At 48.9% G+C, this 26,725-nt stretch overlaps 1 protein-coding gene across 1 annotated transcript in view; it reads left to right on the top strand.

Moving 5' to 3' along the window:
* Positions 1–24,555, top strand: part of LOC144505537 (uncharacterized) — a 77,064-nt gene extending 52,509 nt beyond the window's left edge. The window contains exons 8-12 of the mRNA XM_078231668.1: positions 6,338–6,499; positions 10,847–10,983; positions 13,841–13,947; positions 17,261–17,655; positions 24,236–24,555. Of these exons, the coding sequence (XP_078087794.1) occupies positions 6,338–6,499; positions 10,847–10,983; positions 13,841–13,947; positions 17,261–17,655; positions 24,236–24,242 (808 nt within the window). The 3' untranslated portion in view covers positions 24,243–24,555. The remainder of the gene's footprint in view (positions 1–6,337; positions 6,500–10,846; positions 10,984–13,840; positions 13,948–17,260; positions 17,656–24,235) is intronic.
* Positions 24,556–26,725: the final 2,170 nt, after the last annotated feature.

Here is a 26,725-nt window from a genome sequence, read left to right as displayed (position 1 = left end):
TGTGTTGTATTTGTGCATTGTATGTGTGTATTGTGTGTTTGTGTGGTGTATGGTGTGTTGTGTGTTGCATGTGTGTTGCACGTGTATTGTATGCATGTGTTGTGTGTTGTATGTAGAGTGCATTGTGCGAGTATTATATGTGTGTTGTATGTGTGTTGTGTGTTGCGTGTGTGTTGTATGTGTAGTGTGCCTTGTGCGTGTATTGTATGTGTGTGTATAATATGTGTGCGTTGTGTGTTGTCGGTGTGTGTTGTGTACGTTGTGCGTGTGTTGTTGGGACTGCCTGATAATAGGATCCTTCCCATGGTGATGGCGTGTGTTAGTTTCTCCCTCCCAGCCTCGTGTAGAACAAATAGTCACTTTGCTGGGGTACTGGAGGGATGGTCGTGTCAGTTGGAGGGTTGTCATGCCGAGTGATCACATGGTGGGTGAGGAGGAGGAATATCTCCCCAGTTGGTCTCTGTTAGTGCGCTTTCTGTTACTAGTTGACTGAGTGGCTTGTTGCCAGGTTACGTAATCCTTCAGTACCCTGGAAACCTGGGACCGCTACGTGTGATTTGCTTGCGTAACTAACGAAGACTGTATGAATTGTTGGTATTGTGACAGTGTTCCCTTTTCCATTTTAAAACTGAATAGGATCAATAATGAGGGAATTTTGTTTTAAACTGATGGCTGTGCGCCCATAATTCTGGTGGGAACAGGATGTGTGTTTGGAAAGAGATACCATCAGTCACACTCCAGCACAGAGACATTAGATCCTGATCACTGGAGCTGAACATCTGTCAGGTGTTGTTGTCAAGATAACAAGGTCTTTAGGACATCATTTTGCAAAAGCCCAGTTTCAAGGAGTTATTGGTTAAACAGCTTGTTTGAATGAGACACGCTCGGCTAATTGTGTGCTTAATTGTGACAAAGAAAATAATTTATCTTTTTGTCTTTCACAGCCAGTACTTTTTGTACTTTACTGTTTTATTTGGGCAAAAACTGCAGTCAATTTACATAGGGCACGGTGGCACAGTGGTTAGCACTGCTACATCACAGTGCCAGGGACACCGGTTCGATTCCAGCCTTGGGTTTTTTAAAAAGTCTATTTATTAGTGTCACAAGTAGTCTTACATTAACACTGCAATGAAGTTACTGTGAAAATCCCCTTGTCGCCTTACTCCGGCACCTGTTCGGGTACACTGAGAGAGAATTTAGCATGGCCAATGTACCTAACCAGCACATATTTTAGACTGTGGGAAGAAACCAGAGCTCCTGGAGGAAACCCACGCAGACATGGGGAGAATGTGCTGACTCTGCACGGACAGTGACCCAAGCCGGGAATTGAACCCGCGTCCCTGGCGCTATGAGGCAGCAGTGCTAACCATTGTGCCACCGTGGGTCACTGTCTGTATGGAGTTCTCCCATGTCTTGATAGTAAAAACGTTTATTTATTAGGCACAAGTAAGGCTTACATTAACACTGCAATGAAGTTACTGTGGAATTCCCCTAGTCGCCACACTCTGGCGCCTGTTCGGGTCAATGCACCTAACCAGCACATCTTTCAGAATGTGGGAGGAAACTGGAGCACCTGGACTAAACCCACGCAGACACGAGGAGAACGCGCAAACTCCACGCAGACAATGACCCAAGCCGGGAATCAAACCCGGGTCCCTGGTGCTTATAAGCAGCAGTGCTAACCACTGTGTCACCGTGCCGCCCCACTTTGCCGCCCATGTCTGTGTGAGTTTCCTCCGGATGCTCTGGTTTCCTCCCACAGTCCAAAGATGTGCTGGTTAGGTGGATTGGCCATGCTAAATTGCCCCTTAGTGTCCAGTTGGTTTATGCTATGTTGTGGCTGTTACGGTGTCATCACAAGATTTTAGAGTTTGTTAGTATTTAAAGGTATTTGTTGATAAGAGAAACCTGGTACAGGAGGTTTGCAGCCCTTGGCTGCCTGGGAGCAGAGCTCCAGTCCTCACCTACTTACTGCATGGCTGCTGGAAGATTCTGTCTGAGAGAGGATTCCACCCTCTGGGGTGACCACTCACTCTCAGTTCCCTCAAGTCAGGTGACTCACTTCTGTTGTCCTGACTTAAAGAGACCGACACCACATACACAACAGTTTATTTACCTGATTTTTTTTCTGGGGTGACACAGTGGCACAGTGGTTAGCACTGCTGCTTCACAGCGCCAGGGACCTGGGTTCGATTCCTGGCTTGGGTCACTGTCTGTGTGGAGTTTGCATGTTCTCCCCATGTGACAGGAAGGTTTTTGTTTTGCCCAATAAATTTGAATGGTGAGGCTAGGGAGGAGATTGCAGAGCCTTTGGCTTTGATCTTTATGTCGTCATTGTCTACAGGAATAGTGCCAGAAGACTGGAGGATAGCAAATGTTGTCCCCTTGTTCAAGAAGGGGAGTAGAGACAACCCTGGTAATTATAGACCAGTGAGCCTTACTTCTGTCGTGGGCAAAGTTTTGGAAAGGATTATAAGAGATAGGATTTATAATCATCTAGTAAGGAATAATTTGATTAGGGATAGTCAACACGGTTTTGTGAAGGGTAGGTCGTGCCTCACAAACCTTATTGAGTTCTTTGAGAAGGTGACCAAAGAGGTGGATGTGGGTAAAGCAGTTGATGTGATGTATATGGATTTCAGTAAAGCGTTTGATAAGATTCCCCACGGTAAGCTATTGAAGAAAATACGGAGGCATGGGATTGAGGGTGATTTAGCGGTTTGGATCAGAAATTGGCTAGCTGTAAGAAGACAGAGGGCGGTGGTTGATGGGAAATGTTCATCCTGGAGTTCAGTTACTAGTGGTGTACCGCAAGGATCTGTTTTGGGGCCACTGCTGTTTGACATTTTTATTAATGACCTGGATGAGGGCGTACAAGGATGGGTTAGTAAATTTGCGGATGACACTAAAGTTGGTGGAGTTGTGGACAGTGCAGAAGGATGTTGCAGGTTACAGAGGGACATAAATAAGCTGCAGAGCTGGGCTGAGAGGTGGCAAATGGAGTTTAATGCGGAAAAGTGTGAGGTGAATCACTTTGGAAGGAGTAACAGGAATACAGAGTACTGGGCTAATGGTAAGATACTTGGTAGTGTGGATGAGCAGAGAGATCTCGGTGTCCATGTGTATAGATCCCTGAAAGTTGGCACCCAGGTTGATAGGGTTGTTAAGAAGGCGTACAGTGTGTTAGCTTTTATTGGTAGAGGGATTGAGTTTTGGAGTCATGAGGTCATGTTGCAGCTGTACAAAACTCTGGTGCGGCCGCACTTGGAGTATTGCGTACAGTTCTGGTCGCCACATTATAGGAAGGATGTGGAAGCATTGGAAAGGGTGCAGAGGAGATTTACTAGGATGTTGCCTGGTATGGTGGGAAGGTCTTATGAGGAAAGGCTGAGGGACTTGAGGCTGTTTTCGCTAGAGAGTAGAAGGTTAAGAGGTGACTTAATAGAGGCATACAAGATGATCAGAGGATTAGATAGGATGGACAGTGAGAGCCTTTTTCCTCGGATGGTGATGGCTAGCACGAGGGGACATAGCTTTAAATTGAGGGGTGATAGATAGGACAGATGTCAGAGGTAGGTTCTTTACTCAGAGAGTAGTAAGGGCGTGGAATGCCCTGCCTGCAACAGTCGTGGACTCGCCAACATTAAGGACATTTAAATGGTCATTGGATAAACATATGGATGATATTGGAATAGTGTAGGTTAGATGGGCTTTAGATTGGTTTCACAGGTCGGCGCAACATCGAGGGCCAAAGGGCCTGTACTGCGCTGTAATGTTCTATGTTCTATGTCTGTGTAGGTTTCCTCCGGGTGCTCCAGTTTTCTCCCACAGTCTGAAAGACGTGCTGGTTAGGTGCATTGGCTATGCTAAATTCTCCGTCAGTGTACCCAAACAGGCGCCGGAGTGTGGCGACTCGGGGATTTTCACAGTAACTTCATTGCAATGTTAATGTAAGCCTACTTGTGAAACTAATAAATAAACTTATTGTTTATCCACTGTTAGGCTTGTAGTTGCTGGACTGTCCTTATAATCATGTCTTGAATAAAGTTGTTAGATTTGGCAATCTCCAATACTCTGGGGCCTCCCCCATATCTACTGAAGACTGAAAGATTAGGGCAATTCCTTTGCTATCTCCACCCTCACTTCCTTCAGCACCTGGGTTGCAAGCCACCCAGACCAGGTGGTTGGTCTTCATCCAAAGTCTTGCCAGCCTTTCCAGTACCTCAGAATCATAGAATCCCGATAGTGCAGAAGGAGGCCATTCGGTCCATCAGGTCTATACCGATAACAATCCAACCAGGCCCTCTTCCTGTAACCCCACTGCTAACCCCCCAACCTATCCTTCTTGAGACACGAAGGGGCAATTTAGCATGGCCAATCCACCTAACCTGCACATCTTTGGAGTGTGGGAGGAAACCAGAGCACCCGGAGGAAACCCACGCTGACATGGGGAGAATGGTCAGACTCCACACAGACAGTGACCCAAGGCTGCAATCTAACCTGGGTCCCTGACGCTGTGAGACAGCAGTGCTAACCACTGTGCCGCCCCCTTCCCTCTCCATTTGTACTCTATCCATTACTTCTCACATCTCTGCTCCTGCCAATATTTTGTCAGATTCCTCCTCCTCCAGTAAACACTGATACAAATAATTCATTGAGTATTCAAAGCCTGTCTCCTGCCTCTGGGCATCTTTCTCCCCTATAGGGCTCAGGGTGAAATCCCAGGCTGATTTGTTTTGAGAAGGTGCCATGGGAACATTTATGTTTACCCGAAGGGAGCAGACAAGGCCTTGGTTTAATGTCTGCATCTGAAAAACAGTACCTCCAACAGTGCCACACTCCCTCAGTACTGCGCTGGTAATAACAAACAAAGAGAACAAAGAAAATTACAGCACAGGAACAGGCCCTTCGGCCCTCCAAGCCTGCACCGACCATGCTGCCTGACTTAACTAAAACCCCCTACCCTTCCGGGGATCATATCCCTCCATTCCCATCCTATTCATGTATTTGTCCAGATGACCCTTAAAAGTCTCTATTGTATCCGCTTCCACTACCTCCCCCAGCAGTGAGTCCCAGGCACCCACCACCCTCTGTGTAAAAAACCTTGCCTCGTACATCTCCTTTAAACCTTGCCCCTCGTACCTTAAACCTATGCCCCCTAGTAATTGACACTTCCCCCCTGGGAAAAAGCTTCTGACTATCCTGACTAATATCAGCCTGAAACTTGTGTCGAAGTCTCCGAAGTGGGACTTGAACCTGCAACATCCTGATTCAGTCACAACTGTGCCATCGCTGACACCTAATGGATGGTGGATGGATGACAGTGCAGAGGGGTGGGAAGGGAGGGGAGGATGGATTGCAGTGAAGAGATAATAAATCCCCATGAAGGGAATAATTTTGGAGCAATGAAAGGAGAAGGCAGGTGAAGTACAGATTTGCTTAAGTTTAAAGTTTATTGTGTCACAAGTAGGCTTACATTAACACTGCAATGAAGTTACTGTGAAAATCTCCTTGTCGCCACACTCCGGTGCCTGTTCGGGTACACTGAGGGAGAATTTTAGCATGGCCAAGGTACCTAACCAGCACGTCTTTCGGACTGTGGGAGGAAACCGGAGCACCCGGAGGAAACCCACACAGACACGGGGTGAATGTGCAGACTCCACACAGACAGTCACCCAAGCCGGGAATTGAACCCAGGTCCCAGATGTTGTGAGGCAGCAGTGCTAACCGCTGTGCCACCGTGCCGCCCCAGTGCTGGACACACACTGTCAATATGGCGTACGTATGGAATTGAGATGTAAATGAGAAAAATGGTGACTGACGAGATGTAGACCTGGTTCTGTTGGGTTGGGTGGATGTCGTTCACAGGTTTGCTGTACCTGCAGATCAAAGATAATTCCGGGTGGCACGTTGGCACAGTGATTAGCACTGCTGCCTCACAGTGCCAGGGACCTGGGTTCGATTCTGGCCATGGGTCACTGTGTGGAGTTTGCACGTTCTCCCCTTGTCTGCATGGGTTTCCTCCGGGTACTCCGGTTTCCTCCCACAATCCAAAGATGTGCGGATTAGATACATTGCCATGATCAATGCACAGGGTTACGGGGATAAGGTGGGGGAGTGGTCCGAGGTGGAGTGCTTTTTCGGGGGGTCCATAAGATATAGGAGCAGAATTAGCCCATTCGACCATGGTCTGTGCAAATTCGATGGGCTGAATGGACGCCTCCTGCAGTCGGGATTCTATGGATTTACTTTAAGTAGGGTTGTGATAACTGATTTCTGGTTGCGTTGATTATTCTTCACTCTTTGCTGAGTGTGCTTTTCTTCTTCTCTGCTTTAGTCCTGATTATCAGCTGGATGCCAGTTTGAGTTGCTCCGTCTTCCCTTTTCCCATGGTGGGCTGCCAGTGCTCCAGCTGCGGCTCCTTCTTTAGCAGTTACAAACAGACGAATGGTCACAGCGACCATGACAAAGAGATGGAACTATTGCTGCACTTGCAGAGGTGAGTTCTTGTCCACTCTCTTCTCACGGGCAAAGTGCGGCTCCAAAAAAGATGTTTAAACCACCGCATTTTGGAAGCAAGTGGATGGATGTGAGCTATAGAGAAAATGCTGGAAAACCTCAGCAGGTCTGGCAACATCCGTAAGGAGAGAAAAGAGCTGACATTGAGTCCAAATGATCCTTTGTTGAAGCTGGATGGATGTGACCCCCCCACCCCCAGTGTAACATCAGCCCTGTCATTATGAAGAGGTCTTGAACAGCCGCAATGGGCTGCATCTTGTAGAGAAAATAGGTCACTCACCCCTGCTTCCCCACACTTCCTTCTGACTGGGTGATTGTGGAATCACTGGGTGGAGGAGATTGCAGAGATAGGGAGGGAGCAAAGCCATGGAGGGATGCAGGAGATTGCAGAGATAGGGAGGGGGCGAGGCCATGGAGGGATGGTGGAGATTACAGCGATAAGGAGAGGGCGAGGCCATGGAGGGATGGTGGAGATTACAGCGATAGGGAGGGGGCGAGGCCATGGAGGGATGGAGGAGATTACAGCGATAGGGAGAGGACGAGGCCATGGAGGGATGGAGGAGATTGCAGAGATAGGGAGCGAGCGAGGCCATGGAGGGATGGTGGAGATTACAGAGATAGGGAGGGGGCGAGGCCATGGAGGGATGGAGGAGATAGAACATAGAACATAGAACAGTACAGCACAGAACAGGCCCTTCGGCCCACGATGTTGTGCCGAGCTTTATCTGAAACCAAGATCAAGCTATCCCACTCCCTATCATCCTGGTGTGCTCCATGTGCCTATCCAATAACCGCTTAAATGTTTCTAAAGTGTCTGACTCCACTATCACTGCAGTGATTGCAGAGATAGGGAGCGAGTGAGGCCATGGAGGGATGGTGGAGATTACAGAGATAGGGAGGGGCAAGACCATGGAGGGATATGTAAACTAGGATGAGAATTTGCCTCAGAGGAGCCAATGTAGACCAATGAACAAACGTACCCCAGGTGAACAGGGCGTGGCATGAATTCAGACATTGTAGTGATTGTGGAATCATTGGGTCAAATCCTTACCTTACATCGTGGTGGAAGCACTCGCTACCCAGGGGAGGCCCATAACGCCACCCTGGCGCAGATCGGGATGTCGCCCGTCAACATTGCCCACATCCTGAAACTGATGACATGAAAATTTGGCTGGGCCAGGCCCTGTTTCCGTGCTGTGTATTCAGTGTAACATTCAGGGCAGCACGTTGGTTAGCACTGCTGCCTCACAGCGCCAGGGACCCAGATTCAATTCCGGCCTTGGGTCACTGTCTGTGAGGAGTCTGCACATTCTCCCTGCATCTGTGTGGGTATCGTCTGGGCGCTCCGGTTTCCTCCCACAGTCATAAAGATGCGCGGGTTAGGTTGATTGGCTATGCTAAATTGCCCCTTCGTGTCAATGGGATTCGGAGGGTAAGTATGTAGGGTTGTGGGGATAGGTCCTGGGTGGGATTGTTGTCGGTGCAGACTCGATGGATCAAATGGCCTCCTTTTGCACTGTAGGATTCTAAGATTCCCACTCCGCTCCCTGTATTTTATCTGTCTTAATGCAATTCCTAATGGGATTGTTTCTACAGAAAGAGCTACCAGCAATTGGAATTGGCTGCTCAATGAAAAGAGCAAGAAGGATAGTTACAAAATATTACCCTGGTTCAATAAGGGTTAAAGAAAGGCCCATTATTCTCACAGACCATACTGATATTAATAATGAGCTTTGTGGGGTCAAGAGTTATAATATATGCTGTACGGTGGGAAAGTGACCAAACTGAACTGGGGCCCACATTATCCTCCACCTGATTTCATTTCCATTCACCCTATCAGATGTTTCGGTACCTTTATCATGCGTGTAAACCCGTGGCGTGTAAATGGATTTCCAGCCTCAGTGGCATTCGAATCAACCACAACATTATTGTGTCTTTAATGTAACAACACAAGGCCCTCCATGGGAAGCATTTGAAAGCAGAACATAACACCGAGTCACACATGGTGATATTGGGTCAAATGACCAAAAGCTCGGTCAGAGAGGAGAGTCTTAAAGGGGGAAAGTGAGATAGAGAGGGGGGGGGGGGGAGCGGGGTGTAGGGAGGGCGGGGTGGAGGGGGGGGCGAGGTGGAGAGGGGGGGGGCGGGGTGGAGAGGGGGGGGCGGGGTGGAGAGGGGGGGGCGGGGTGGAGGGGGGGGGCGGGGTGGAGAGGGGGGGGCGGGGTGGAGAGGGGGGGCGGGGTGGAGAGGGGGGGCGGGACGTGGAGAGGGGGGACGGGACGTGGAGAGGGGGGCGGGACGTGGAGAGGGGGGGCGGGACGTGGAGAGGGGGGGCGGGACGTGGAGAGGGGGGCGGGACGTGGAGAGGGGGGGCGGGACGTGGAGAGGGGGGGCGGGACGTGGAGAGGGGGGGGCGGGACGTGGAGAGGGGGGCGGGACGTGGAGAGGGGGGGCGGGACGTGGAGAGGGGGGGCGGGAAGTGGAGAGGGGGGGCGGAACGTGGAGGGGGGGGGCGGGACGTGGAGAGGGGGGGCGCGACGTGGAGAGGGGGGGCGGTACGTGGAGAGGGGGGGCGGGACGTGGAGAGGGGGGCGGGACGTGGAGAGGGGGGGCGGGACGTGGAGAGGGGGGGCGGGACGTGGAGAGGGGGGGCGGGACGTGGAGAGGGTGGGCGGGACGTGGAGAGGGGGGGCGGGACGTGGAGAGGGGGGGCGGGACGTGGAGAGGGGGGGCGGGACGTGGAGAGGGGGGGCGGGACGTGGAGAGGGGGCGCGGGACGTGGAGAGGGGGGGGCGGGACGTGGAGAGGGGGGGCGGGACGTGGAGAGGGGGGGCGGGACGTGGAGAGGGGGGGCGGGACGTGGAGAGGGGGGGCGGGACGTGGAGAGGGGGAGCGGGACGTGGAGAGGGGGGGCGGGACGTGGAGAGGGGGGGCGGGACGTGGAGAGGGGGGGGCGGGACGTGGAGAGGGGGAGGGACGTGGAGAGGGGGAGGGACGTGGAGGGGGGGAGGGACGTGGAGGGGGGGAGGGACGTGGAGGGGGGGAGGGACGTGGAGGGGGGGAGGGACGTGGAGGGGGGGAGGGACGTGGAGGGGGGGAGGGACGTGGAGGGGGGGAGGGACGTGGAGGGGGGGAGGGACGTGGAGGGGGGGAGGGACGTGGAGGGGGGGAGGGACGTGGAGGGGGGGAGGGACGTGGAGGGGGGGAGGGACGTGGAGGGGGGGGAGGGACGTGGAGGGGGGGAGGGACGTGGAGAGGGGGAGGGACGTGGAGAGGGGGAGGGACGTGGAGAGGGGGAGGGACGTGGAGAGGGGGAGGGACGTGGAGAGGGGGAGGGACGTGGAGAGGGGGAGGGACGTGGAGAGGGGGAGGGACGTGGAGAGGGGGAGGGACGTGGAGAGGGGGAGGGACGTGGAGAGGGGGAGGGACGTGGAGAGGGGGAGGGACGTGGAGAGGGGGAGGGACGTGGAGAGGGGGAGGGACGTGGAGAGGGGGAGGGACGTGGAGAGGGGGAGGGACGTGGAGAGGGGGAGGGACGTGGAGAGAGGGAGGGGCGTGGACAGGGGGAGGGGCGTGGACAGGGGGAGCGGCGTGGACAGGGGGAGGGGTGTGGACAGGGGGAGGGGCGTGGGGAAGGGGAGGGGCATGGGGAGGGGGAGGGGGAGGGGCGTGGGGAGGGGGAGGGGCATGGGGAGGGGGAGGGGCGTGGACAGGGGGAGGGACGTGGTGAAACAGAAGAGTGTGGGGAGGGGGAGGGGCGTGGGGAGGGGCGTGGGGAGGGGGAAGGGCGTGGGGAGGGGGAGGGGTGTGGGGAGGGGGAGGGGCGTGGGGAGGGGGAGGGGTGTGGGGAGCGGGAGGGGCGTGGGGAGGGGGAGGGGCGTGGAGAGGGGGAGGGGCGTGGGGTGTGGGGAGGGGGAGGGGCGTGGGGAGGGGCGTGGGGAGGGGGAGGGGCGTAGGGAGGGGGGTGTGGGGAGGGGTAACGGTGATGCAGACTAAAGCATAGAAATTTTATGTTAGGATAAGACCATTCTGGCCAGCAATTGTGTACCAGGACTAAAATACGTTCCAGCTGGTGATCCAGATGAGGCTGGATGAGTATCCAGATGAAACTCAGATGGGAAACCCAGAGAATACAATAAGTGAGGATGCCCTCCCAGCGCAGAGGCTTCCTGGGCCCTTTCCAGGGGCTGCTGGCTCAGTCAATCCAGTGCACTCCAGATGATGGGCTGAATGGTCTTCTCTTGCTGTTAAGTTTTTATGTTTAACAAACATTGAGCAGAGCGGGATGGCCCGTGTATGATAACCTCTCTTTCCAATCCTTCTTCAGACAGAAACTTCCCATTAACATAAATGATTATGTGATCGTCAACGGCAACAAGTCAGGCACTGCTCACTACGTTGGCCATTTGGATGGTTCCGGAATGGCCAATGCGGTCTTTGTGGGAGTTGAACTCGATGAGCCAAGTAAGCACAGTAACTTCACCCGATGCACAAGTGTAATCTTAAATCTATACTGAAAATGACATCTGTTAGGCCATGTCCCAATTCACATGATTAATTCTTGGAATTAGGAGTCTACTGATGACTATGAAACCATTGTCGATTGTCGTAAAAACCCATCTGGTTCACTAATGTCCTATAGGGAAGGAAATCTGCCATCCTTACCTGGTCTGGCCTACATGTGACTCCAGAGCCACAGCAATGTGGTTGACTCTCAACTGCCCTCGGGCAAGTCGGGATGGGCAATAAATGCTGGCCAGCCAGTGACGCCCATGTCCCACGAATGAATAAAAATAAAATAAATAAAATGTTCCCTCTGTACCCCATCATCCAGTAAACTCCAAGTACAGTAATGATGAGCTCCAAAATACTACTGGCAAGTCTTTGGAATGCTCATGAAACTTTCAAAATAAGCAACAGGCATTCAAAATCCCCCTTAATGTTTCTAAAACTAACACAGCCAGTCATACTCCAATTGAAAAAAACTTTAATCCTCTTCTTAACCCCTCTTGTCCAAATAAACAAACAGGCATTGAAACCCCATTTCAAAGGAAGATAAAAGTGCTGAAGATGAGTCATTTGATTGAAGTGTTAACTGTTTTTCTCTCGACAAATGCTGTCAGGCCTGCTGAGTTTTTCCATCATTTTCTGTTTTATCAAAGATAAAGTTTGTTGTAAGCTCATAAAATTGTCAAACAAAGCTAAGCATCCCTATCACAGCTGTATGAACAACCCTCTAAAGAATTGCCTCTTAGTGTCAGGGGGATTAACAGGGTAAATACATGGGGTTACGGGGATAGGGCCTGGGAATGGGATTATGGTTGGTACAGGCTCGATGGGCCAAATGGCCTCCTTCAGTACTGTAAGAAATCTACGAAGGAGGCATGGAAACACGGGCCTAAATCTCAGGATCTGCTATCAGTTGGATATAAATCGCAAGACCGCAAGAAACTACAAAGGTTCATGAACGTAGCCCAGTCCATCACACAAACCAGCCTCCCACCCACTGACTCCGTGTACACTGCCTCGGAAAAGCAGCCAGCATAATTAAGGACCCCACGCACCCCGGACATTCTCTCTTCCACCTTCTTCCGTCAGGAAAAAGATACAAAAGTCTGAGGTCACGTACCAACCGACTCAAGAACAGCTTCTTCCCTGCTGCTGTCAGACTTTTGAATGAACCTACCTTGCATTAAGTTGATCTTTCTCTACACCCGAGCTATGATTGTAACACTACATTCTGCGCTCTCTCGTTTCCTTCTCTATGTACGGTATGCTTTGTATAGCGCGCAAGAAACGATACTTTTCACTGTATGTTAACACATGTGACAATAATAAGTCAAATCAAATCAATGGAGACCTAGAGGCATTTGGCTCTTAGGCCCACAGGGCTGCATATTCCAGATTAAACCTGGATCACCGTTCCGGTGCTACATTTCTAATTGAAATTGGTAGCATGCTAAACTAGAGCAAATAATTTATTTCCCCACAGTTGTAATTGAAGTCTTGCCTCACAAATTTGATTGAATTTTTTGAGGAGGTAACTAAGTGTGTTGATGAAGGTAGGGCAGTTGATGTCATATACATGGGTTTTAGTAAGGCGTTTGATAAGGTCCCCCATGGTCGGCTTATGATGAAAGTGAGGAGGTGTGGGATAGAGGGAAAGTTGGCCGATTGGATAGGTAACTGGCTGTCTGATCGAAGACAGAGGGTGGTGGTGGATGGAAAATTTTCGGACTGGAGGCAGGTTGCTAACGGAGTGCCACAGGGGTCAGTGCTTGGTCCTCTGCTCTTTGTGATTTTTATTAATGACTTAGAGGAGGGGGTTGAAGGGTGGATCAGTAAATTTGCTGATGACACCAAGATTGGTGGAGTAGTGGATGAGGTGGAGGGGTGTTGTAGGCTGCAAAGAGACATAGATAGGATGCAAAGCTGGGCTGAAAAATGGCAAATGGAGTTTAACCCTGATAAATGTGAGGTGATTCATTTTGGTAGGACAAATTTAAATGTGGATCACAGGGTCAAAGGTAGGGTTCTGAAGACTGTGGAGGAACAGAGAGATCTTGGGGTCCATATCCACAGATCTCTAAAGGTTGCCACTCAAGTGGATAGAGCTGTGAAGAAGGCCTATAGTGTGTTAGCTTTTATTAACAGGGGGTTGGAGTTTAAGAGCCGTGGGGTTATGCTGCAACTGTACAGGACCTTGGTGAGACCACATTTGGAATATTGTGTGCCGTTCTGGTCACCTCACTATAAGAAGGATGTGGAAGCGCTGGAAGGAGTGCAGAGGAGATTTACCAGGATGCTGCCTGGTTTGGAGGGTAGGTCTTATGAGGAAAGGTTGCGGGAGCTAGGGCTGTTCTCTCTGGAGCGGAGGAGGCTGAGGGGAGACTTAATAGGGGTTTATAAAATGATGAAGGGGATAGATAGAGTGAACGTTCAAAGACTATTTCCTCGGGTGGATGGAGCTATTACAAGGGGGCATAACTATCGGGTTCGTGGTGGGAAATATAGGAAGGATATCAGAGGTAGGTTCTTTACGCAGAGAGTGGTTGGGGTGTGGAATGGACTGCCTGCAGTGATAGTGGAGTCAGACACTTTAGGAACATTTAAGCGGTTATTGGATAGGCACATGGAGCACACCAGGATGATGGGCAGTGGGATAGCTTGATCTTGGTTTCAGATAAAGCTCGGCACAACATCGTGGGCCAAAAGGCCTGTTCTGTGCTGTACTGTTCTATGTTCTATGAACAGAGTATCCATACAGTACACATGTTATATTGCCTATTGTTAAGTTTCTCAATGTCTGTTTGGATTGCAGGCGGGCAGCATGACGGCACATTTGAAGGAAAGAGATATTTCCAGTGTTACGAGAACTTTGCCATTTTTGTTCCAGTGCACGAGATATTTTATGTTATAAATAAAAAGGTAAGATGGGAAGAAATGTATAACTTGCACCCGTGTACATATGTATGGCACATGCATGTACGTATACTCTTTCAGGTTATGCAGCACTTCATAATGTTAAGCAAAATCATGGTCCACAGAACTGGTTTTAGGAAAATGTTGGTAACAGGAGAATGGGAAGAGATTTAAGGGAGAGTGTTCAAGGGTCACGGAGTATAAAGCCTTGGCCACTGATGGAGGGGTGAGGTGGGCTGGTCTGATGGGCTGATCACTGGCAAATGGAATTCAATCCGGATAAGTGTGAGGTGATGCACTTGGGCAGGACAAACAAGGCAAGGGAACACATGATGAATGACAGGACCCTGGGAAGCACTGAGGATCAGAGGGATCATGGTGTACATGTACACCAATCTCTTAAGGTAGCAGGACAGGTGGATAAGAAGACATATGGTATACTTGCCCTTATTAACCGAGGCATAGAGTTTAAGAGCTGGGAGGTTATATGGGAACTATATAAAATGTTCATTAGGCCACAGCTAGAGCATTGTGTGCAGTTCTGGAATCCATAGTATGGGAGGGATGTGATAACACTAGAAAGGGGGTGGAGGAGATTTATCACGATATGGCCTGGGCTGGAGAGTTTGCGTTATGAAGGGAAATTGGCATGACTGGGGTTGTTTTCCTTGGAGCAGAGGAGATTGAGATGTATAAAATTACAAGGGGCATAGATAGAGTGGACAGGAAGAAGCCTTTCCCCTTGCTGGAGGGATCAGTGTCAAGGATGCATAAATTTAAGGTAAAGGGCAGGAGGTTGAGGGGGGAATGTGAGGAAAAATGTTTTCATCCAGAGGGTGTTGGGTGTCTGGAACTCACTGCCTGAAAGGGTGGTGGAGGGAGAGACCCTCATAACATTTAAGAAGTAGTTAGATGTACACTTGCGTTGCCAAGGCATAGAAGACTACGGACCAAGTGCAGGAAAATGTGATTAGAATAGTTAGGTGGTTGTTTTTGACAGGCATGGACGCATTGGGCCGAAGGGCCTTTTTTGTGCTGCATATCTCTCTGACTCAATCCACAAATCAGACCAATGTCAGTGACACATGTGGCACAGGTCGCTCACTATCCAGCTCTTATGATGGCTTCAGGGTGTTCTAATGCACTTACAACCAAAGTGCTTTGGAAGTATGGTCACTAGAGCAATGTATGAAACACAGCCACCAATATGTAGCTGGCAAGGTCCCAGTGAAATGATCTGTTTTGACAATGTTGATTTCAGGATAGATATTGGCTGTGACACCAGGGAAACTGCCCTGCTTTGAATTCAAATTGTGTTGTGGGATCTTTTAGTGCCACTCAGAGGGTGGATGGGGCATCAGGTTAATATCTCATATGAACCGCTCCATTTCTGGGTGCAGGCTCTGATGGTAAAAGTATTGGGAGGTTGGTCAACCATTTACCCCTCACAGGAAGGTCTCACATGTTTGTAAGGAGCAGCACGTACTCACCTCATCATTTTCCCTCCGCCTAACCCAGATATATTGAGGTGGTTTTTGGTATCATTCCCGCTGGCTCGACTGAAAGCAGCGAGATCAATACAGACCAGGAATCATTGTCACGATAATCGGCACCGTAGTGACTAGACAGACAGCAATGATTTATAATTGTTGGTTTCAAAATTCATTCAGAGGTGTCACAGGCAAGGCCAGCATTTATTGCCAATCTCCCATGCTCCTTGAGAAGATGATGGTGAGCTACCAACTTGAACTGCTGCAATCTCTGCAGTGAATGTACATCCACAGTGCTATTAGGGAGGGAGTTCCAGGATTTTGACACTGTGATGATATATTTCAAAGTCAGGGTGGTGTTCATATGCCCTTGTCCTTCTTGGTAGTTGTAAGACCACAGATGTTAGTGAAAAGTCCCATGATATGCAGGTTAGGGGGATTGGCCATGGTAAATTGCCCCTTGGCATTCCAAGATGCGTAGGTCTGTATCCCTCTATTCCCTCCTTTTTCATGTACCCATCCAGATGCCTCTTAAATGTTGTTAATGTGCCTCCTTCCACCACCTCCTCTGGCAGCACGTTCCAAGCACCCACCACCCTCTGCGTGAAAAACATCCCCCGCACATCTCCCTTAAACTTTCCCCCTCTCACCTTGAACCTGTGTCTCCTTGTAATTGACACTTCCGCCCTGGGAAAAAGCCTCTGACTATCCATTCTGTCTATGCCCCTCATAATTTTGTAGACCTCTATCAGGTCGCCCCTCAGTCTCCGTCTTTCCAGTGAAAACAATCCTAATTTATTCAATCTCTCTTCATAGCCAACACCCTCGAGACCAGACAACATCCTGGTGAACCTTCTTTGCACTCTCTCCAAAGCTTCACATCTTTCTGATAGTGTGGTGACCAGAACTGCACGCAATACTCCAAATGCAGCCTAATCAAGATTTTATATAGCTGTAACATGATTTCCCAACTCCTGTACTCAATGCCCCGGCTGATGAAGACGAACATGCCATGTGCCTTCTTAACCACCTTGGCCACCTGTGTTGCCACTTTTAGGAACTGTGGACTTGCACACCCAGATCCCCTGTACGTTAATGTTCCTAAGGGTTCTGCCATTTACAGTATAATTCACACGTAAATTTGACCCTCTGAAGGGATTTTTTTTAAACAATAATTTGGTAGTTCCAAATTATTCCAATTTAATTAATTGAATTAAAGTTGTTTATTCCTCTCGACCATTAGTCCCAAATTTCTGGATTACTTGTCCACTACCATAACTACTAATGTCCCTGACTCTCTAACAAATACCAACATGCACCATGTAAAGCATTCTTTCTGGTTGTATCAAGATTGCAAGAAACTACAAAAGGTCGTGAATGTAGCCCAGTCCATCACACAAACCAGCCTCCCATCCATTGACTCTGTCTACACTTCCAGCTGCCTCAGCAAAGCAGACAGCATAATTAAGGACCCCACGCACCCCGGACATACTCTCTTCCACCTTCTTCCATCGGGAAAAAGATACAAAAGTCTGAGGTCACGTACCAGTTGACTCAAGAACAGCTTCTTCCCTGCTGCCATCAGACTTTTGAATGGACCTACCTTGCATTAAGTTGATGTTTCTCTACACCCTAGCTATGATTGTAACACTACATTCTGCACTCTCTCCTTTACTTCTCTATGAACGGTATGCTTTGTCTGTATAGAGCACAAGAAACAATACTTTTCACTGTATACTAATACATGTGACAATAATAAATCAGTTCAAACACAAAATACTGTACCTGGGAAAGAAAACTAAAACCATATAAACTTTACTCTGTTACAGCCGAAGAAATCCATTCCTGCCCCAACCCCAAGCTCAGTGCAGCATCGACACTCCCTGGGATCCCTCTGCTCTTTGACCAACAACTCTGGGGTCAGAGGAGAGCACAGCCACCAAGCTAACTCCAGGAAGAAGAAGCAACATGTACCCAAAAACCTCAACGCAACCAAGAAAGTTCTGAGGAAGTCGGGAGTATCTACCTCCTCGAGGATGTCCAACACGAGTGCAATCCCCTCTCAGCAAGAATGGAGTGGCAGCAGCGAGAGGACAGAGAGGGTGTCAGTCTCCTCCCTGCAGCCAAACATTAGCAACAGGTCTTCCACAATCACCGCGAGTCTACCTCCCGACTTCACCCAGTACAGACTGCCAAACAGAGTGAGCCCCAGGAAAGTTTCGAGGTGGGTGGAATTGCGCTCCGAAACCTGCCTTCATAAATGTTACAACTTTGCTACCCAAAGATGTGCGGGTTGGAAAGATTGGCTGTGGTAAATTGCCCCTTAGTGTCCCAAGAGGTGTAGGTTGGATGGATTAACCATAGGAAATGTGTGAGGTTACGGGGGGGGGGGATAGGGTTGGAGAAAGAGCCTGGGTAAGAGACTCTGTCAGAGAGCCAGTACAGATTCGATGGGCTGAATGGCCTCTTCTGCACTGTCAGGATTCTATGTGAATGGTTAAGTAATCTTTATTTTTGGGACGCGGATGATTGAAGGAATTTTTTTTGTGGATGGGGGAGGATGGGGGCGGCACGGTAGCATAGTGGTTAGCACTGCTGCTTCACAGCTCCAGGGACCTGGGTTCGATTCCCGGCTTGGGTCACTGTCTGTGTGGAGTTTGCACGTTCTCCTCGTGTCTGCATGGGTTTCCTCCGGGTGCTTTCCTCCCACAGTCCAAGATGTGCGGGTTAGGTTGATTGGCCATGCTAAAATTGCCCTTAGTGTCCTGAGATGCGTAGGTTCGAGGGATTAGTGGGTAAAAAATATGTGGGGATTTGGGGGTAGGGCCTGGGTGGGATTGTGGTCGGTGCAACTCGATGGGCCGAATGGCCTCTTTCTGTGCTGTAGGGTTTCTATGATGATTTCTATGAGAATGGGTTTAATGACGATTGAAGGAAGATTGTTGGCCAGAATGCTTTAAGAACTCCTCCCTCCCCTCCCCTTCATTGTGTAGAAAGACTCGCGCTTTGTGACGAGGGGTGAATGGGATCAAAGGTTATGGGGAGAAAGCAGGATTAGGCTGCTGAGTTGGACGATCAGCCATGATCGTGATGAATGGTGGAGCAGGCTCGAAGGGCCAACTGGCCTCCTCCTGCTCCTATCTTCTATGTTTCTATGTGACCCCAGAGCATCCCAAAGCACTTTACAACCAATGGAGGACTTTTGAAGTGAAGCCACTGAAGAACTTGGCAGACAATTCATTCCCACAAACAGAAATTAAATAGCGGGTTTATAAAATGCTGCTGATTAATGGATAAATATTGGCCAGGGTAAAAGGGGGTGAGGAAAGAACTTTCCTGTTCTTTCTTTAAAATTTACTGGATGTCACTGGCTAGACCAGCATTTATTGCCCTTCGCTTGTTGCCCTTCAGAAGGTGGTGGTGAGCTGCCTTCCTGAACCGCTGCAGTCCCTGAGGTGTAGGTACACCCACACGACTGTCAGGGAGGGAGTTCCAGGATTTTGACTCTGCGACAGTGAAGGAATGGTGATATATTTTCAAGTCAGGATGGTGAATGGCTTGGAGGAGAACCTCTAGGTGGTGGTGTTTCCAGGTATCTGCTGCTCTTGCCATTCTAGTTGGAAGTGGTCATGGGATTGGAAGGTGCTGCCTAAGGAACCTTGGTGAGTTGCTGCAATGCATCTTGTAAATGGGACCAGTGCACTGGGATTTTTTGCGTCTGCTTACAGGAGACCTCATTTAACATTTCAACTGAAAGATGGCACTTCCACTAGTGTAGCTGTCCCTTAGTATTGCACCGAGTGGCAGCCTAGATTTTGTGTACAAGTCTTTGGGAGTAGGACTTGCTTCACAGGCAGTAGTGCCACCCACTGAGGCCCAACTGACAATATAGTGGCTGCAAGGTTGACAAAATCTCTCCAGTACAATACTTGGTCATAGAGCCATAGAGGTCTACAGCTTGGAAACAGACCCTTCGGCCCAACTTGTCCATGCTGCCCAGTTTTTACCATTAAGCTAATCCCAATTGCCTGCGCTTGGCCCATATCCCTCTAAACCCATCTTACCCATGTAACTGTCTAAATGCTTTTTAAAAGACAAAATTGTACCTGCCTCTACTACTACCTCCGGCAGCTTGTTCCAGACACTCACCACCCTCTGTGAAAAAAATAGCCTTTCTGGACCCTTTTGCACCTCCCCCCTCTCACCTTAAACCTATGCCCTCTAGTTTTAGACTCCCCTATCTTTGGGAAAAGATGTTGACTATCTACCTTATCTCTGCCCCTCATTTTTTAATAGATATCTATAAGATCACCCCTAAGCCTTCTGTGCTCCAGAGAAAAAAGTCCCAGTCTCTGTCTATCCAGCCTCTCCTTATAACTCAAACCATCAAGTCCCGGTAGCTTCCTAGTAAATCTTTTCTGCACTCTTTCTACTTTACTAATATCCTATAGGGTGACCAGAACTGTACACAGTATTCCAAGTGTGGCCTTACCAATGTCTTGTACAACTTCAACAAGACGTCCCGACTCCTGTATTCAATGTTCTGACCAATGAAACCAAGCATGCTGAATGCCTTCTTCACCACTCTGTCCACCGTGACTCCACTTTCAAGGTGCTATGAACTTGCACTCCTGGATCTCTTTGTTCTATAACTCTCCCATAACATTAAGTGAGTAGGCCTTGCCCTGGTTTAATCTACCAAAATGCATCACCTTGCATTTATCTAAATTAAACTCCAACTGCCATTCATCAGCCCACTGGCCCAATTGATCAAAATCCCTAGACAATCTTCTTCACTGTCCACTATGCCACCAACCTTGTCTAGATTATGCACTCAGGTACTGGTGTGGCATTTAAACCCCGCAACTTGCTGCTAGAGATGACTGTTACTAATTGAGTTGAAAATACAAATATTTTTCTCAATACAAATGAAGAATGCTGGGGTCAAAATTGGGAGCAAGGTGGATGCTTAAAATGACAGGTGACTGGTTGCAAGCTCTCTGATTTTGGCATGTTTGCCATGTTCTAATGAAGCTCAACATAAGCTCAACTCAGCATGTTTACAGCCTTATGGATTTAATTTAACATGAATTCCACAACTCTAGATCTTAACCTCTGCCCTCTTGTTATTTAATCTCTCCCGCCCTCAACACTATCACAGATCTGCCCTTTTGTTCTCCTTGCGATCCTTCCTTCACCTCTCACAAGCTCAAAATCTATAACGTTTTAAAATTTTTCCCAGTTGATGGGAGGCGATGGCCTAGTGGTATTATCACTAGACAATTAATCCAGAAACTCAACTAATGTTCTGGGGACTTGGGTTCGAATTCCGCCAAGACAGGTAGTGGAATTTGAATTCAAGAAAAAATATTCCAAATTAAGAATCTACTGGTGACCATGAAATCATTGTCGATTGTCGGAAAAACCCATCTGTTTCACTAATGTCTTTTAGGGAAGGAAGTCTGCCGTCCTTACTCGGTCTGGCCTACATGTGACTCCAGAGCCACAGCAATGTGGTTGACTCTCAACTGTCCTTTGAACAAGGGCAAATAGGGATGGGCAATAAATGCTGGCCAGCCAGTGACGCCCATGTCCCACGAATGAATGACAAAAAAAGAATAAATAAACATTGCTTTTGGGGTGGCAACTATTCATGATCCTGTCATTCACACCTCTTCCGGACACATCTTTTGTTTCTTTACTTGTCCCATTAACACTCTTGTCCAATAAAACCTCTTGTTATTTAATCTCTCCTGCCCTCAGCCCCTATAAGAAGTTTAACAACACCAGGTTAAAGTCCAACAGGTTTATTTGGTAGCAAAAGCCACACAAGCTTTCGAGGCTCTAAGCCCCTTCTTCAGGTGAGTGGGAATTCTGTTCACAAACAGAACTTATAAAGGCACAGACTCAATTTACATGAATAATGGTTGGAATGCGAATACTTACAACTAATCCAGTCTTTAAGAAACAAAACAATGGGAGTGGAGAGAGCATCAAGACAGGCTAAAAAGATGTGTATTGTCTCCAGACAAGACAGCCAGTGAAACTCTGCAGGTCCACGCAACTGTGGGAGTTACAAATAGTGTGACATGAACCCAATATCCCGGTTGAGGCCGTCCTTGTGTGTGCGGAACTTGGCTATCAGTTTCTGCTCAGCGACTCTGCGCTGTTGTGTGTCGCGAAGGCCGCCTTGGAGAACGCTTACCCGAATATCAGAGGCCGAATGCCCGTGACCGCTGAAGTGCTCCCCAACAGGAAGAGAACAGTCTTGCCTGGTGATTGTCGAGCGGTGTTCATTCATCCGTTGTCGCAGCGTCTGCATAGTTTCCCCAATGTACCATGCCTCGGGACATCCTTTCTTGCAGCGTATCAGGTAGACAACGTTGGCCGAGTTGCAAGAGTATGTACCGTGTACCTGGTGGATGGTGTTCTCACGTGAGATGATGGCATCTGTGTCGATGATCCGGCACATCTTGCAGAGGTTGCTGTGGCAGGGTTGTGTGGTGTCTTGGTCACTGTTCTCCTGAAGGCTGGGTAGTTTGCTGCGGACAATGGTCTGTTTGAGGTTGTGCGGTTGTTTGAAGGCAAGAAGTGGGGGTGTGGGGATGGCCTTGGCGAGATGTTCATCTTCATCAATGACATGTTGAAGGCTCCGGAGCAGATGCCGTAGCTTCTCCGCTCCGGGGAAGTACTGGACAACGAAGGGTACTCTGTCCACTGTGTCCCGTGTTTGTCTTCTGAGGAGGTCGGTGCGGTTTTTCGCTGTGGCACGTTGGAACTGTTGATCAATGAGTCTAGCGCCATATCCTGTTCTTATGAGGGCATCTTTCAGCGTCTGGGGGTGTCTGTTGCGATCCTCCTCATCCGAGCAGATCCTGTGTATACGGAGGGCTTGTCCGTAGGGGATGGCTTCTTTAACGTGTTTAGGGTGGAAGCTGGAGAAGTGGAGCATCGTGAGGTTATCCGTGGGCTTGCGGTACAGTGAGGTGCTGAGGTGACCGTCCTTAATGGAGATGCGCGTGTCCAAGAATGCAACCGATTCCGGAGAGTAGTCTATGGTGAGCCTGATGGTGGGATGGAACTTGTTGATGTCATCATAGAGTTGTTTCAGTGATTGTTCACCATGAGTCACACCACACAACCCTGCCACAGCAACCTCTGCAAGACGTGCCGGATCATCGACACAGATGCCATCATCTCACGTGAGAACACCATCCACCAGGTACACGGTACATACTCTTGCAACTCGGCCAACATTGTCTACCTGATACGCTGCAAGAAAGGATGTCCCGAGGCATGGTACATTGGGGAAACTATGCAGACGCTGCGACAACGGATGAATGAACACCGCTCGACAATCACCAGGCAAGACTGTTCTCTTCCTGTTGGGGAGCACTTCAGCGGTCACGGGCATTCGGCCTCTGATATTCGGGTAAGCGTTCTCCAAGGCGGCCTTCGCGACACACAACAGCGCAGAGTCGCTGAGCAGAAACTGATAGCCAAGTTCCGCACACACAAGGACGGCCTCAACCGGGATATTGGGTTTATGTCACACTATTTGTAACTCCCACAGTTGCGTGGACCTGCAGAGTTTCACTGGCTGTCTTGTCTGGAGACAATACACATCTTTTTAGCCTGTCTTGATGCTCTCTCCACTCCCATTGTTTTGTTTCTTAAAGACTGGATTAGTTGTAAGTATTCGCATTCCAACCATTATTCATGTAAATTGAGTCTGTGTCTTTATAAGTTCTGTTTGTGAACAGAATTCCCACTCACCTGAAGAAGGGGCTTAGAGCCTCGAAAGCTTGTGTGGCTTTTGCTACCAAATAAACCTGTTGGACTTTAACCTGGTGTTGTTAAACTTCTTACTGTGTTTACCCCAGTCCAACGCCGGCAGCTCAGCCCCTATCACAGACCTTCCCTTCTGTTCTTCTACCCATCCTCGCCTACCTTTCATGTGCTCAAAATTTATAACATTTTAAAACTTTTCCCAGTTGACAAAACGTCAACACTGTTCCTGCCCCCCACCTCCCCCCCAAACAGCTGCTGCCACACTTGTTGTGTATTTCCAGCATTCTGTTTTTATGTCAGATTACCAGTATCTGTATTACTTGCTTTTGTACAATTGCTTTCCTTCCTTTCCTGATGTACAGCCAGTCTAGAAAACCAGATATTGCAGCCCGTACACATATAGCGTGTCTGGGAGGGATGGAAAGTTAACCATGGTCACTAGCACAGCAATATTAGTCAAGGCCTGAACAAAAGCTGCTTGCCAGATCACTGGGGTGAACCACAGTATGTTACCTGAGTTGGGGCCTCTGAAATAAAAAGGCAAGAGAAGCCAGTGGTTAGGACCATTCCCTGGAGCAGGGAGTAGAGGGTGATGGGAGTGCGCCTTAGCAATGAAGCAGTTGATGGTTGATACTAAGACCATGGAGGTGACACGGCCTTGGGTGGCATGGTGACACAGCGGTTAGCTCTGCTGCCTCACAGCGCCAGGGATCCGGGTTCAATTCCCAGCTTGGGTCACTGTCTGTGCGGAGTCTGCACGTTCTCCCCGTGTCTGCGTGGGTTTCGTCCGGGTGCTCCGGTTTCCCCCCACAGTCTGAAAGACGTGCTGGTTAGGTGGATTGGTCATACTAAATTCTCCCTCAGTGTACCTGGACAGGCGCCGGAATGTGGCGACTATGGGATTTCCACAGTAACTTCATTGCAGTGTGAATGTAAGACTATTTAGGACACGAATAAATAAACTTTAAAAAACTAAGAAGCCAGTTTTACCATCGGTCTTGTCCTTCCAACAGGTACTGACGATGGAGCATTGACAATGTCCCCAGGAAGAGCAGTCAGAGCGAAGGGATGGATGTTTACCTGGAACAGAAAATTCTCGGGATCACCATTTTGCCACAGCACGTCATTCGCCTTGCTTAGTGAGCAGTATCGAAAGCAAGACTTGCAGACATTGAACTGACCGGCCAAGGGCCTTGCAAGTAGCATTAGTCAACCTGCACTGACTGCAGTAATCCAGAACCAGGAGCTCAGATAGCCACACTGTCTCCGTTTACTGTAGTATTCAATACTGTTGTTACAAACCTCCACTAAATAAAACCTGCACTGAAATCAGACTGAATTCCAGTGGCTTTTCATACGGGCGCAGGACTGATTGCACTAATCACTTTCACAGCAATCTCCCTCATTGATACAGAAGTGGGGCAGCACGGTGGCACAGTAGTTGGCACTGCTGCCTCACAGTGCCAGGGACCCGGGTTCAATTCCGGCCTCGGGTCACTGTCTGTGTGGAGTTTGCACATTCTCCCCGTGTCTGCGTGGGTTTCCTCCAACACTCCAAAGATATTCAGGTTAGGTTGATTGGCCATGCTAAGTTTGCCCATAGTCATACAGGTTCACCGCATGGAAACAGGCCCTTCGGCCCAACTTGTCCATGCCACCCCTTTTTTAACCCCTAAGCTAGTCCCAATTGCCCGAGTTTGGCCCATGTCCCTTTCTGCCCATCTTACCCATGTAACTATCTAAATGCTTTTTAATAGACAAAATTGTATCCGCCTCAACTACTACCTCTGGTAGCTTGTTCCAGACACTCACCACCCTGTGTGTGAAAAAATTGCCCCTCTGGACCCTTTTGTATCTCTCCCCTCTCACCTTAAACCTATGCCCTCTTGTTTTAGACTCCCCTACCTTTGGGAAAAGATATTGATTATCTAGCTGACCTATGCCCCTCATTATTTTATAGACTTCTATAAGATCACCCCTCAGCCTTCTACGTTCCAGAGAACAAAGTCCCAGTCTATCCAGCCTCTCCCTATAACTCAAACCATCAAGTCCCGGTAGCATCCCAGTAAATCTTTTCTGCACTCTTTCTAGTTAATAATATCCTTTCTATAATAGGGTGACCAGAACTGTACAGAATTCCAAGTGTGGCCTCACCAATGTCTTGTACAACTTCAACAAGATGCCCCAACTCCTGTATTCAATGTTCTGACCAATGAAACCAAGCATGCCGAATGCCTTCTGCACCACTCTGTCCACCTGTGACTCCACTTTCAAGGTGCTATGAACCTGTACCCCTGTCCTGCCCTGGTTTGATCTACCAAAATGCATCATCTCGCTTTTATCTAAATTAAACTCCACCTGCCATTCGTCAGCCCACTGGCCCAATTGATCAAGACCCCGTTGCAATCCTAGAAATGCAATCCTAGGTGTCCACTGTGGCACCAATCTTGGTGTAATCTGCAAACTTACTTGCCATGCCTCTTAAATTCCCATCGAAATCATTAATATAAATGATAAATAACAGTGGACCCAGCACCAATCCCTGAGGCACACCGCTGGTCACAGGCCTCCAGTTTGAAAAACAACCCTCTACAACCACCCTCTGTCTTCTGTCACCAAGCCAATTTTGTATCCATTTAGATACCTCACCCTGGATCCCATGAGATTTAACCTCATGCAACAACCTACCATGCGGTACTTTGTCAAATGCCTTGCTAAAGTTCATGTAGACAACATCAACTGCACTGCCCTCATCTACCTTCTTAGTTACCCCTTCAAAAAACTCAATCAAGTTTGTGAGACATGATTTTCCATCACAAAGCCATGCTGACTGTGTCCCTAATCAGTCTTTGCGTCTCTAATTGCCTGTAGATCCTGTCTCTCAGAATACTTTCTAACAACTCACCCACTACAGATGTGAGGCCCACCGGCCTGTAGTTCCCAGGCTTTTCCCTGCTGCCCTTTTTAAACAAAGGCACAACATTTGCCATCCTCCAATCTTCAGGCACCTCACCTGCGGCTGTTAATGATTCAAATATCTCTGCTAGAGGACCTGCAATGTCCTGGGATACACTTCATCAGGTCCTGGGGATTTATCTACCTTGATGCGCTTTAAGACTTCCAGCACCTTCTCCTCTGTTATATGGACACTCCTCAAGACATCACTATTTATTTCCCCAAGTTACCTAATATCCATGCTTTTTTCAACAGTAAATACTGATGAGAAATATTCATTTAGTGTCCCAAGATATATAGGTTAGGGGGGTTAGTGGGGTAAATACAGGGTAGGTTTGGGTAAGAGTTGGGGCAGACTTGATGGGCCAAATGGCCTTCGTCTGTACTGTAGGGATTCTATGATACTCTTGTGACTATTTAAGACTTTCACTTTTAGTATGCCATGCAGGAGACTGGCAGAGTGTTGTGCCAATCTCCATAAAATGCACATAGTTGGGTGCTAGGAACTGGATCAGAGAAATCAAACTGGTGATGTAACAACCACAAAC

This window comes from Mustelus asterias, chromosome 2 (genome assembly GCF_964213995.1).
Source record: "Mustelus asterias chromosome 2, sMusAst1.hap1.1, whole genome shotgun sequence".
In the NCBI taxonomy this organism is placed as follows: Eukaryota; Metazoa; Chordata; class Chondrichthyes; order Carcharhiniformes; family Triakidae; genus Mustelus; species Mustelus asterias.
The sequence above is the reverse complement of the archived record's forward strand: the minus strand, read 5'-3'. Positions and strand labels throughout refer to the sequence as shown.